Source organism: Temnothorax nylanderi, unplaced genomic scaffold (assembly GCF_030848795.1).
Source record: "Temnothorax nylanderi isolate EJ_2023f unplaced genomic scaffold, tnyl_v1.0 TNYL_tig0152_pilon, whole genome shotgun sequence".
Lineage (NCBI taxonomy): Eukaryota > Metazoa > Arthropoda > Insecta > Hymenoptera > Formicidae > Temnothorax > Temnothorax nylanderi.
In genome coordinates this window covers 1,319-16,172 of record NW_027249214.1, presented here as the reverse complement: position 1 = coordinate 16,172, position 14,854 = coordinate 1,319, and the positions used below count along the sequence as shown (strand labels likewise).

Genomic DNA, 14,854 nt, shown 5'->3' with positions numbered 1-14,854 from the left:
CGTCATTTGTGACTCGCATTTGTCATTGAGCGTATCGAACCCAGCTTAGGATCGGGAGCCATATTTCTGAAGAAGAGAGAAGAAGAAGAAGTTTATTCTCATTGTTTCTCGCAACACATTTTGTTATATTCACAGTAGCTTGAAAACTTGATTTTTGGTAAAAGGAAATTGGCCGTATTATCCTCTGTTAAGCGGCAGGAGCCAATAATCAAACAGGAAGGAAGGTAAAAGGAATTAAAAGAGATCAGTTGCCACATCTGTTCATTAAGCTAATAATTTCTTCATCTGGACGGTGTTGGAATATTATCGAAGCAGAGAAACTTGATACGTTAAGTTTAACTGATCAAGATTCAACGGAAGAGCAAACAATACCTACAATACCTATACTTACTTTTCTACCAGTTTATTTATCTTTTTTATTAATTCAGAGTCAAATATAATGAACAAATTATGTATAGAGATATTCGATTTAATAGAAATGTATCGTCTGTAGGTGAAAAGAAAATACTACACAAAAGTTATAAATTGGCTACAAAAATTCAAGTTTGATAACTCATTATTTCGAAATCTATAGAGATTTGTTTTAAAAATAAAAAAGGAACAAATATGACCCTTTTGGTCAGTTTAGTATATAAGTTTCTGTGCTTAATTTGAAATAAAACTTTATATTATTGCTTTGGGAGAAGGTATAATTCGAAAGTAAAGGATAAGGCAAAGTGTAAACAGTGAAAACTCTGTAACTCGGTAGAAGAAATTTATTTCCAAACAATAATATTGTTGAAATGTAATGTTGGATCAGCCAGGTAAAGCACGAATTTGACGTATTCTATATATAAAGAAGGTTCGTGATATACCAATCATCAAACGTATTCGTCCATAATATTAGTAACATATATATGTTTTAGCGATGCGCAATTAACAATTATTATTGGATAAATGAGGAAGTCGACACTCATTAATTATTACAGTAAAAGTTGACTGCGCAAAACTTCAGTAAAATATTTTAGTATTTTGAAGTTATTTTCGTTGTCAGTGAAAATAGTCGTGAGTTATAAAAGTTCTTCACGTAGATCTAGTTGTAGAGAGGAGTTCCTTATTTAAGGATATATCTTAAGAGTTAACTTAAGATACTTAATAATTATTACCTAAAGTAAATCAATCATATTAAAGAACCAATAAGTTAATTTTTCTGCCGAGCGTAGCTTATGCAATGTGCATTTCGAAAAATGTATTAATAGTATTAAAAATCTATAATTTACATTAAGTTTGTTGTAGATTTTCAGTACTGTCAGGTTAGTGTCAGTATAATTCGGAATACACAAAAAAAAAATAGAATAAAGTCTCTAAACACTACCTGACAAAACAATTAAGGTGTCGGTGGCCCAGAGATGCCAAATTTGAACTCGCGCCACTCGCGGCGGGTCGAATAGGATGCGTGACCCCTTCATCTATCTTCCGGTTCCGGATTAGCCTAGCCGGCGCGCGAGTCTGGCAACACTGCAATAGTCACGTTCATTTGTTCATTCGTTATAAGTTATTTCTCATATGTTGTTGTTGATATAGCATAGCACATGTTCACAGTAGCGTGTGGAAACTTGATTCGATAAAAGGAAATCTTAAATCAAAGAAGTCAGTTGCCACAAGTCTGTACACGTATTAGTTTAATAATTTCTTCATCTGGACGGTGTTGGAATATTACCGAAGCATGTCGTTTGCAAGGAAACGTAAGATCATAGGTTCGGCCACAAGGACCTTAGTACCGTACTGTGGTTCGACTGGTAAAGATTCAACGGAAAAGCGAATAAGACGTAAAACGGAAGAGGAGGTTGTAAGTTGTTGACAGTTCTCTTTTCAACTTCGTTGACTTTACGTGTTATTAAAACATTAGAAAACGCATAAGATTTTGTAGTATAAATGAATTAATACATTCGTGACATTTTCTGAAGCAGTTCCATGCATTCTACGTAGCAAAGAAAATTTATAAACATTTATTCACGTATCAAATCTGTTTTCTACTATCATATGTGTAATTTGAATGCATTTAAACATTATTTATGCAAAAAGTCTATCATAGATGTCTGTTACTTGTATAGGAATTCAAAATAGAACTATATGTAATATAAGAAATATTCAGAATATTATTTTGACATATATATTATACCTATATATATGTATATATATATATATATCTAATATTTGAATTATATAATTATATTTATAAAAATTGAATATATGTATATACATTAACGTGCATGATGTATAAAATTAGAAATAAAAAGTTTCCTTAATTTTTATGAGAATTTTACATAGATCGTCTACCACTCTAACAATAAAACTTAGACAAGAAAGCAATTTACTAATAATTCTTGTAAGTTTTCCTCTATAACTTGGCTATTAATTAAATTCTTTTTTATGATTGTCTGTTCATAAAATGTTATTCTTATTAAAAATGATATATTAAATGTAGGATGTCTACTTTCAGTGTAATCCGATTTCAAATGATTCTATACATGATAAATATATTATTACATGTTAAGATTATTGTTTGAAATACAGTCTATTTTATTAAGAAGCATAGATACTTTTAGGACTATTTAATGTTGATTATTTTTATTGTTCATAAATAAATTATTTCCAGACTTCCAGTGAAGAAGAAAGTGATGAGGATATCTGCACTGAGATTGTACCTGAAAAGGAGCGAACAGTATCTTTACCATTGTCACCTTCCTATATAAAGAGCTGTTCTCGAACGCAGCTTAAGTCGACTATAGTTGACCATACATGGAAAATTGATCAATTTATGTGTCTTCCTAATATCATGAGTATGATAAAGTCGCCACCGTTTCCAGACACAGGTCAATACATGATTCAAATAGATATTTCACATCAACCTGATACAATACATGTATTAAAATTTTATATACTTACTAGTAAAACATTTAGCGGTTCATGTACCACTACTATAATGCTACAGCCTGCAAGAACTTTAACATCAAGATTCATTACGGGTGGTATATCGAATATGACATTGTTACTTGAAATCTCGACATCTAACTTTCGAATTAGTTATTCAGATACTCTTATAGTACATTGCAAGTTTGAAATTTTTCATGATCTGGAACATAAAACTATACGTATGAATTTAATACAATCTTCAACAGTTTTTTCAAAAGACGCTAGATATTTTGAAAATTTGATCTTTGACGAGGAACCTAAAGATGAGGAATCAATCAAATTTGTGTTAGGAAGAGAACAGTATTTTGTATCAAAAAAATTGTTGTGCGCCAGTAACAGTAGCTACTTTAAAAATATCTGCCGTACACATGAGGGAAGAGAAAAAAATATGACAAAGGAATTAACGAGTAACGAGTTACAAACTTTTAAACAGATTTTATTATATATTATAACTGGCTCAGTAAAGCAATGTGATTATGACATGCTTAAAAAATTATTGACATCAGCTGATAAATATGATGTACCAGCTTTGAAATTGACATGTGAACATTATTTGTTACGCAGTCTTACGATTGAGAATGCCGTAGAACTTGTGCAGCTTGCGTCTTCGTGTAATGCAAAATTTTTAGAAGTGCATTCGGCAAATTTTATTAAGTTTCATACAAAAGAAATTACAAATACTAAAAAATCTTGAACTCGTTCACAATCAAAATAAAATTAATGCAGAAAATAAAGGAAAATTTACATTAACACGCTTGAAATCATTTCTTTTTATTATTGTTGATAACTAATTAACATTTTATGTTGATTAATATTCGATTTATATAATATTGCAGTCTTGAATATAAATTCATAAAACATGATAAAGATATTTTTCTTATTTAATCTGTAAACATGTTTCCTTTATTTTCACAAATATATTATAATTTTCATTTTTTATATGTATAAGAATTTGCGAGCAAATATGTATTATTATACATTAAAAATAATTCGTTATTTAAGTTTAAGTGTACGAATGAACCTATTATTAATTATACTTAATGTATACTCAGTCCAACGAGAGATTGAGAGTGGTATCTCTCGTTGGACAGAGTATAGTTTAGTTATAATTTTCTCATGTTTGATCTAAAACAGGTTGATCTAAAACCAAAGGAAATAAAAATTATGAATTTTTACAATCTTATGTTATCTATAAGTATTTTTAAATTTAATTTTATCAGTACTATATCTTATTAAAATTTCCAATCGTTCTGTAGATCATCCTGTGTATATATTAATGATGTCAGAGTCTTTTAGCAACTACCTTTTTTAACGAGTTAATTTTTCATAAATTTAAACTTTATTTTTGTTCTTCAGTATTTGTCGCAAGTATACGTTTTCGATATTGTCATTAATTTGAGAGTTAAATAAAATGTGATTAAATTGAAACAGAATCAAATTCATAATTATTGCTTAATACATATAGATAAAAAAATAAGTAAACTTATATTTCGTTATTTTATTTTTCTTTATTTCTAATTCAGAGGCATAAGTGATGTTGAGCAAATTATGTATAGAGATGTTCGATGTAATAGAAATATACGATCCAATCATCTGCACATGGAAAAAGAAAGTTCGCACAAATTAGAGATCACAAATTTGAGTTAAATTTGATAACTTATTTCGAAATCTAGATTTGTTTTTAAAATAAAAATAAAATAATCTTTTTGGTTAATTTTGTATCTCTTATTAATCTAGTTTCTGCACTTAATTCGAAATAAAACTTTATATAATTGTCGCTTTAGGAGAAGGTAATTTGAAAACAAAGGATAAGATAAAGTGTGAACTACGAAATCGGGTAGAAGCAGTTAATATTACTAAACAGTGATAGTGTTGAAATGAAATGTTTGATTTGTCAGGTAAAACGAAACTTTGATGTATCCTATGTACATAATGAAAGAAGTTTGTGATATATCAGTCATCGAATCTATTAGTTCGTTTATTATTTTGCTAGCATATTTTAAAGATCCAATTATTGTACAAATAAGAAAGTCGAGAGAGATACTCGTTAATTATTACTGCAAAACTTGACCGCGTAAAACTTGAATGAAATTCTAATGTTTTAAAGTTAATCTCAGTGTCAGTGAAAATAGTCGTGAGTTATAAAAGTTTTTCATGCATATCTAGTATTGGTTCTTCGTTGCATCTAAATATCTTATATAAGTAAATCAATCATAATAAAGAATCATTAAGTTAATTTTTCTGCTGAACGTAGCTTAAAAATAAAGAGTGCATTCCTATAAGCGTATTAACAAACAGTATCTATTGAAAATCCATAATTATAGATTTTCAATACCGTCAGTAAATTTCAAAATGCACTCAACAATAGAATATAAGGTTTTTAAATGCTACATGACAAAAGAAAGCATCGGTGGCACAGAGGGGCCCCGGTGCACGCTGGGGCTCGAATCAGCCATCATTGCAGTGGCCATGTTCATTTGTTCATTCGCGTAATAGCTTGTTACCGACTGGATCGTGGTCATCCCACACCCCGCACCCTGCCGCACCCGTAGGGGAGCCGGGGCCATCTAAAAAGAAAAGAAGAAGAAGAAGCGTAATAGCTTGTTACTTGATTTGACGAAAGAGATATAAAGGAAATCAGTTGCCCTACATCTGTAATTGTAATCTGTACACGCATTAATCCAATAATTTTATCATCTGGACGGTGCTGGAATATTATCGAAGCATGTCGTCTGCAGAGAAACGTAAAATCTCAAGTTCAACTGATCAAGATTCAGCGAGAAAACAAAAACGCGTAATGAAAGAGAAGCAAGTAAGTTCTTAATAGTTCTTTTCTCTCAATTTCGATGAGTGCGTGCTATTGGAATGTAAGAAAGCGCATAAGATTTTGTATAAACGAATTAATGCATTCGTGACATTTTTCAAAGCGACAATTCGTGCATTCAAAGCGACAATTCTACATAAAGAAAATTCATAAACATTCATACACGTATCAAATCTATTTTCCACTCGCATGTGTATAATTTGAATGGAATTTAATTAAAAGTTATTAATGCAAAAAATCACCTGCAGGTGAGTTTACTATTTATCAGAATTCAAGATAGAACTCTTATATGTAGTAATATAATATGAAATACGTTTTAAAAATTTGACTTATACATACATATACATATATAGCGAAATGTATAGGTTATAGCACTGTAAATGAAAGTCTTCCTTTAAATTTAATTTTTATAGGTCTTCTAAGACTTAGACAAGAAAACAGTTTATTAATCATTCTTGAAATTTGACACAAAATTATGACTAAACTTTCAAGTATTTATGAAGTTGGTCATGATCTATGAAAATATCCATTATTTTGTCTTCTTGGCTATTTATTTTAACTCTCTTGTATGATTGTCTGACATTAACTGTTATTTTTATAAAAATTGACATATCAAGAGACACGGTAGTGTCTCGCGCCAAGTACACGCGGAGCGAGACCGACCGTGACTCTTTTACGCGACGCGACGAGTTGCGAGTACTCGAGATGTTGAGATCTCGATAATGAGTGAACGGATCAAGTTCTAAGTAGGCTTAATCGATAGCTTGGGGTCGAATTAGGGGGGGGTTTCTCTTATAATATTTCCGCTACGTGCCCTACGAGCGGAGATATTGCGACGCAAAGTCCAAATGTGAAAATTTATTTTTATTTTAAGATACTTCTACGTCGACCGTCTCTCATGCCATGGCATCATTTCATTGGCTGGAATCGCGTCCTTTTCACTTTTTCGACACTGGCGGTGCCACTATATAGTATCGCCAGTTTTTCGATGTATACGTGTGTGTAAACTGCGCGCAGTGCAGACCAGTGCAGACAGTGCGTTTAGCGCGCTGTCACCTGTCACAGTCAGTTATAACCTATAACACGGTATAATAGTGTCCCACGTCAAGTACGCGCGGAGCGAGACCGACCGTGACTCTTTACGCGATCATGAATTACCGAGTGATAATTAATCTTTCCTCGCACATAGAATCGTTCCAAACATGAGATATTCATAAATGACACAGCATATTAATTTCTAATTTTAATCTCGATTAAATAAAACTTCTAAATAACATAGCTTAGTTACGTATGCAATCTTTGAAACATTTTAGGTATATAAAGTACATGTATACTTATGATGAATAATAATTTTTCTAACACCCACACATTATTTATATTTTCTAATAAATTAGAACGTTTCAAAGAAATAAGAGAAAATCTCCTTTCGTTATTTTGCACATGCCTTACCTCATTTTTGACAAAATTCAAATTACATATCGAGCGAAGGAAACTTGCCTATTTAAGAATGAAATTCGCACTTACGATTCTATCGCGCGATTTGATTTACGCTTTACGCTAAAGCTATTGCGAATCACGCGCCATCAACAATTGTTCGCACAACAATTGTTCACTGCTAATCAATGGCGATGCAAACGTATAGACGGCAGTGTCAGGCCGGCCCGCAAGGCTTTCAGTCTCGCAACGTTATTCGGGGAACGATCTAACGGGGAAATTTCGATTATTATGCGCATGCAGCCCAGTTGGAAACCTCGAAATATTTACAGATTACAGAGTGAGTACGAACCGGAGCATTCTGATTGCGTCGTAAATAACTTCCCCGTACTTGAAATTCCTTTTCCAACTTATTCTAAGATCCTAACAAATAGTTCACGTGTGTAACTTCATCAATTACACATAAAATAATCTCTTGTTTAAATACTTGTCTATCTAGCCGGAAGGTATCACAATGAGGCCAGGACTTCCAGGACAAAAGGGTGAGCCGGGCGTTTCAGGAAATCCCAGGCCTAAAGGCGAGTCTGGAATACCCGGATCCAAAGGTATCAAAGGCGAACCCGGGCACAAAGGTGCCAAGGGCGATCATGGGAAAGACGGTCCTAGAGGAATTCAGGGTTTCAAGGGTGAACCTGGCGCGCCCGGTTCACCTGGGTTGCCTGGTGCACCCGGTGAAAACGGACGACCGGCGTAGAAGGGAGCTAAGGGTGACACGGGACCTGAAGGAAAACTGGGATCTCCAGGACCACCCGGTCCACCGGGTGTGGGCGGATCCGGTGGCAATGGTGGCATAAATGTGGGAGATTTAGGTGAGCAGATATAAAGGTTTTTCTTTATACACAGCAATATCGAATTTAATCCAATATTCATTCTATAATCCATTTATTTCATTATTGCTTTTTTTTCGCGCAACGTTACCTTTTATATAACAAGTAAATAGTTATCCGAAATTTTTTCATTAAGTGTTCTATTAGTCTTAACTACGAAATTACGACAAAGTCAGTCTGACATTAATAAAATATTAAATAAAATTAAGTAAATGATATTATAATTGCTTTATAAAAGCATTGGCAATTCTATTATTTATTACTTATGTTTATATTATTTTATTATTATTTCTTAATGAATGAAACGATAAGACTTAAAAAATATATAATAAAAAGCCAAGAGACAATTTCTCTCGATTTTCTTTGCTATTTTATACAATATCAGATATGATTCTCCAGCTGAAACTAAGGATTATTAAAGATGTTTTCTCACGATGAAGAAATTCAATATCTATTGCGTCAAGACGAAGGGCAACAAAATGTAACGTTTCAAATATTTAATCAAGGATTTGGCACGAAAGGGGACAAGGGCGATGGTGGAGCGCGCAGGTACAAGGGTGATAAGGGCACGAAGGTCGAGAAGGGCGATAAGGGTGACGTCGGGCCAGCTGGTATTCCCGGAATAAACGGTATTCAAGGACCTCAAGGAGATAAAGGCGAACCGGGTAAAGACGGAGTATCAGGATTAGCCGGCATACCTGGCGCTAAAGGTGAGAGAGGTGAGAGAGGTCCTCCTGGAGCCACTACCGTCGCCAATTCCGGAGACTATATCACCATCAAAGGTGAGAAAGGCGCCGAAGGAAAACGGGGCAGGAGGGGACGACCCGGTCCGCCTGGTCCTGTGGGTCCTCCCGGAAAACCAGGAACTATGGGAGAAATCGGTCTACCAGGATGGATGGTACGTACTTTGATTCATATTATCTCACTTTACGTTATAATAAAACTAATCTACTAATCAAATAGTAACTAACTAAATTAATAGCTACTAATGAAGTAATAATAATGTGAAATAATGTTAAATGACAGATAATAATGAAATAATATTAAAATAATAATAATGATATAGCAATATTATCGATAGTATTTAATATTATTCCAATTATTAATACTACGTTAACATTCAATATTACTGACAACAGCATATATCATAAATATTCTATAATAGCGTTATCTTGAGATATCTCATTTCTAAAGAACGCTATTTTTATCTTTTTCATCACAGATGTCTAGTGTAAGTCCAGTCGGGACGCTGGCTTATATAATAGACGAACAAGCTTTACTAGTCAGAGTTAACAATGGGTGGCAATACATTGCAGTCAGTATCAAACTGTATTACTATTATAAGTTCGTAGAATGCTATAATTATGTTAACACCGAATTTCTCTTATACTGTTTTTCAGCTCGGCTCACTTTTACCTATCACAACGCCAGCACCACCAACGACATCTCCACCGCCAGCAAACCCTCCTTTCGAAGCATCCAACTTAATTAATCAAATACCCGTGAAAGCCGACGGTACAGGAGTAAGTTGATTTAACTTATTTTTTGTATAAGGCACGTTTGTAAAAATTAAACGTGTTAATATCGAATTTGCATTTTTTTTTCCATGCTGTGCAGTGGTATCCGCGAATGGTGAGATTGTGCCGTATTTAATGAGATTTTTATTTGAGACTTTCCATCCGTTCGTTTACGATATAATATTTCACTTTTTTTCACATTACTGTGCGCGAATAATAAAAAAAGATGATTTTTTAATGAGAATTTTCGTAAATTTATATCTTTAATTAAAAATATATAAATGTGTTCGCTATATATTATTATAAATGTAAATATTTGTTCAATGCGAATCATGTTTTTCAGTTGCGGATGGCTGCGTTGAACGAGCCGTTCACCGGTGATATGCATGGTATACGAGGAGCAGACTACGCTTGCTATCGACAAGCAAGGCGAGAGGTACCTTCCGTGCTTGAGAGGTACCTTCCGTGCTTTCCTTAGCTCTCGAGTTCAAAACGTCGATAGCATTGTCAGATTAGGAGATCGAGATCTTCCTATCGTTAACATAAAGGTAATTGAGAGAGCAATATTTATTTATTACTATTTATTACCATGATGCTTTTTATTGAAAATTAAATATTTTACTAAGTAATAATCGGGAATATTTAGGGCGACGTGCTATTCAACTCTTGGAAAGAGATGTTCAACGGAAATGGGGCATACTTCTCTCAGAATCCCAGAATCTACAGCTTCAATGGAAAGAACATCCTTACTGACTTCGCATGGTAAGTATAATTAACTAAACGAATTCGCAAATAATATTATTACTTATTAATTTGAAAAAGTGTATAAATATGTACAAAACGATATATTTCCTATCTTCCTATTTCTATTGTATTTTTTCAATTCTATTTTTTTATTATCGTGAAATTAACATTATTCTGATTACAGGCCCGAGAAAGTCGCGTGGCACGGCTCTCACAAACTCGGCGACCGCGCGATGGACACTTACTGCGACGCCTGGCACTCGAGCAGTTCGGATCGCTACGGATTAGGCTCGCCGTTGACCGGCGGTCGACTGTTAGAACAAGTACGATACTCGTGCGACAATAAATTCGCGCTGCTCTGCATCGAGGTGACGAGCGAGCTGGTGAGGAGACGGCGGAGCGCCGACAATCGGCCAGACGACGACATCGAGATGTCGGAGAACGACTATATGGAGTACTTGGAAGAGCTCATGCAATACTGAATACTCGCACCTTCGACCATCCACCATCGCAACGCGAAAATCGAGCCGTTATGTAAATAGGAATGCAGATGCGCGCGCGCTGCGTTTCTTCGTGCGACATATATAATATATAAATTGCGAAATATATATAAATATATATATAAAAGAAAAATCTCACGTTCAAGTAATAATTCATATCGTTATACATATCGTGAAGTCATAGCGTGTGCGAGCCATCGCGAACAGCGTTACATCTCATTTTTCGCATTCCCGAAATCAGGAAAAACTATTTCCGATTCCAAAGGTATAATTACTTGTACTTTCCTAATGAAACCACTAGCCATCCGCTTCAGTCGCGTCTCAGTTCTCTCTTCTCTCGATCTATCTTAAACATAAAAAGAAGACTGATCGTCTAGATACTCGTCAGTGTTTCGTCGTATTCGCACCGGGTACTCCCCCTCCTATCAGTCGCTTTCGAGAGCTTCGATCGCTCGAGGCCTTTTGAGAAAACTCTACCGTGATTCAACGTTCGTTAAACGTTTCCCTTCATCACGATAAACGTCCAAAAATACTTATGGATCACCAAACGAGCGACACGAACCTGGACAACGAGTGCAAGATTTGCTTAAGCCCGCGTTTATGGCGCACTTTAAATGCTAAAAGCGGCTGTCTAGTTTTATCCCTTCTTCCCATCAAATATTATGTATTGGACGATGCCTACGCAGCCTACTTCTGAATTATTCAAAAGTCAGAAAATGCAGGCGATCGATTTTTGTAACTAGACTCCATATCAATAGCTTATCATCGCAAGAATAAAGGATCTGAATACAAAATCGTAGTAGTCTCAAAATAAGAAATTTTCGGAAAACAGAAGAAATCTCTCAGATTTAATCATTTTTATTTTTTACCATTTTATATTTAGTATTTTTGTAACGTAACTTATATCTCTTGATTGGAAGACTCATATTTTTCAAGATACAATATACATATATATTGTTTCAATTATGACGTTTCTTGAAAAAGATTATAATAAATGGACATAGAGTAATTTAGATTTCAGATGTGTTTGTATAGACTTATTTGATATGAAATAGAAAACTATAAATTTTTTCTTTGTCTAACATCTTTTCTGAAAAGAATTTAATTTTGATTTTCCTGGATTACTATGGTTTGAAATTCAGATCCTCAGTTATTTGCATAAATCCTCCTTGTTTCTAATGATCTAATGCAAAATAGCATGCGAATCCTCAAGTGATTAAAACCTAGGTAGTTACGTTCGACACTACAAATGCCGAAATATTGTAAGTGCGCTGCGAATGTGGGCTGTACCGTTTAGGGAAATAATTACTTAACACTGCCCTAAATAAACCTAAATGAAGTTCGTATCCGCGATCAAGTTGCATTTACATTTTAGCTGATACATATTGAGTGTGTATGTTAGACGTAAGAGGCACATCGATTAAGGAGTTTCAGACGACGAATTACTCGACTCATTGTCGAAGATTTATGCTCCGTGTATCTTATGATGAGTCATCAAGAAAAAAATTACCTGTACCTTAAATCGTACATCGATCGCTTTAAGAATAGTCAACGATCGGTTCTTCTAAATGTTTGAAAAATTGTTATTGGGATTTTCGCAGAAATTCTCGAGAATTGGAAGAAACAAGAAATTAATATATTAACAAAAAAAAATGAAAAATTAATAAAGCGTATACTTTATTATGTTAAGATTCCTTTCTGTATTTGTGTTGACTTTTTTTATTAACTTTATTTTTAAGTAACGACTTTTAATATTATCGCGTATAAAGTAGCCTTGATATATATCTTTAATTTCTGTACTTAACACGACACAATTAATTTAATATGTATGATATGCAATACTGTCAGGCCTAAATAAACACACGTGAATGAGTAACGTTTACCAAAGTTCTGCCACGAAATACATATGTATAATAATTTATACATTCTCCTACTTTCTTGCCTGTTATTTTTTGTCAGCTTACTCCGTAGGATTTATGTTTCTGGTCTTTGGAGCATAAATCAGATCTAAGTCAATGTCTATAACTCGAAGATATACCGTTAACATTAATATAATTTATTACAATTACGTAGAGATTAATCATGAGACCATCATATGTATATTTAGGTTGTCAGCAAGCTTGTTGGCGAATACTTCCTACGTACATACGTAAACTTTTTTAAGTATCGTCAGTAGTAATTCGTGACATATCCGTGACAAGAACATACAATCGATTATCCTTCGATATAGTTTGCACCGAAAATGTTTTGTTTCCAAATTTTATATTATTTGTACACTTTATTATTGTCTTTTTAAATAAAAGATGAAAAGAAATATTCTCGAGTTCTATCTCTTTCCTTCGCTTTTATTATATATATATATTATAGCGATATCTTTTAATGTACAAAAAAATTAGAAGCAGTGCAGATCGCGGCTAGTAAGGAAATGATCGCAATCACACTACCAATTAATATCCCGTATTTTAATTAATTTATGCACACGATTCTACAAATATAACAGTTGCAATATTAAACTATATACATCGATTTTGCGTTACTAATCTACAAAAAAAATACGCACAGTGATCGCGTCTAATCAGAAAATGATCGCAATTACTGCTGATTACTATGCCATTAAAATTTAATCGATACACGTAATTCAGTAAATATAACAATCGCGATATTAACCACATCGATTTCACCTTTCCGATCCACAAAAAAACCTACAAGCAGTAATCGCGGCTAATTAGAACGTCATCGCGATTATTTTATGACGACTCCTTATTACTAATCACTATCCATTTCAATTAACTCATACACTGTAATCTGTGAGAAATGCAAAGCTACAAATAATGCTACGATCGCACGGAGTTCATTTCATGGGAATTCTCGTACGTTCACACGTCGATAAAGTCACGTCGATAAAGTAGTTCTCATTACTCCTTACGAGTCGCGACGAGGCGGTCGCGCGGAGTTCACTTGACGGAACTGTCGCGTATTCACTCTATTCACTTGCTACCGATACGATATACGGTTTATCTGATATCGATCCTCTTTCATCTGACGGATTTTCGGTTACGCACGGTAAACGCGAGTGATGACACGACGGTCCGAGTCACGAACATACCACATCTAACGGAAAGACAGCCTAGCCCTCGATTCTCTCGGTAAGACGTACGGGTCATTTTCGCGTGTCTATGGTATCGGAATTTGTACTCACCGGAGCCGGCAGCAATTTGGAGCCACGGCGCATAGTGCCGGCAGCGACTGTTACGAGCGGCGAAAGGCGAAACGACGTCAATCGCGAAGACACACGGTAATTGATACACTCACACGATCGCCCGTCACTTCCAGCGGCACTCCCGACCAAAATTCGCACCCGTTACTCACTTTCGACGGGCAAAATCCGCGATTAATCCGCGGAGCGACGTGCTCCGTGCGTTCCGAACGGTCGCGCTACCGAGAGTGTCATGGCGGCATTGGCGGCTGGCCGCTGCGCGCTGGCGGCTGGCCGTGCGCGCGCCGCCTAGTTACATTACGATACTGAGACAATTTGAAAAACGAATTATTCAAATCTGTAACGAGAATGAAACACTTTTTGGCACATTCTCGGCGAGCCACGATCATTAGCAATATTTTATTTGACACTTTTATGAGGATTCATGAGAAGATTTTATATGTACAAAATATACGAAAACGGCGAATAGATTTCTAGTTCAAATTTCGAAGTGGCGCGTAACGCGATTCGTCGCGTCGTAAAATAAGGTGACCGCTACTGCCGCGATCAAAAGAATAGTGCGATACTACGTATAGCATCATAACGTTTATAGATAAATTTTAAATTATTTTTGTGAAAAAAGAGCCATACGTACCTCCGTTTTTACATCTATATTACGTTATGTCGAATTTACGGTGGACATGCGCAAAGTCCCGAAAAAAAATGTGCCGAAATTTGAAAACTCGTATATTGTCCCGAAAAGTCAAAATCCCAAAATTTAAAAAACGTGACAATTA

At 34.7% G+C, this 14,854-nt stretch overlaps 1 protein-coding gene and 1 pseudogene across 1 annotated transcript; both read left to right on the top strand.

The window, feature by feature from the left end:
- The first annotated feature begins 23 nt into the window (after nucleotides 1–23).
- On the top strand, nucleotides 24–3,956 carry LOC139777524 (uncharacterized). The gene is made up of 2 exons (XM_071715027.1): nucleotides 24–1,828; nucleotides 2,639–3,956. Exons 1-2 carry the CDS (start codon nucleotides 1,706–1,708, stop codon nucleotides 3,647–3,649), a joined length of 1,134 nt encoding a protein of 377 aa, XP_071571128.1. The 5' UTR covers nucleotides 24–1,705; the 3' UTR covers nucleotides 3,650–3,956.
- A 3,207-nt stretch (nucleotides 3,957–7,163) lies between these two features.
- Nucleotides 7,164–13,175, top strand: LOC139777512 (uncharacterized; annotated as a pseudogene).
- Nucleotides 13,176–14,854: the final 1,679 nt, after the last annotated feature.

What these genes read in the sequence shown, in the direction of transcription:
- LOC139777524 (XM_071715027.1), top strand. Translation starts at nt 1,706, where the DNA reads ATGTCGTTTGCAAGGAAACGTAAGATCATAGGTTCGGCCACAAGGACC. An exon ending in GTAAAACGGAAGAGGAGGTT is followed by an intron (nt 1,829 to 2,638) that starts GTAAGTTGTTGA and finishes AATTATTTCCAG; the next exon opens with ACTTCCAGTGAAGAAGAAAG.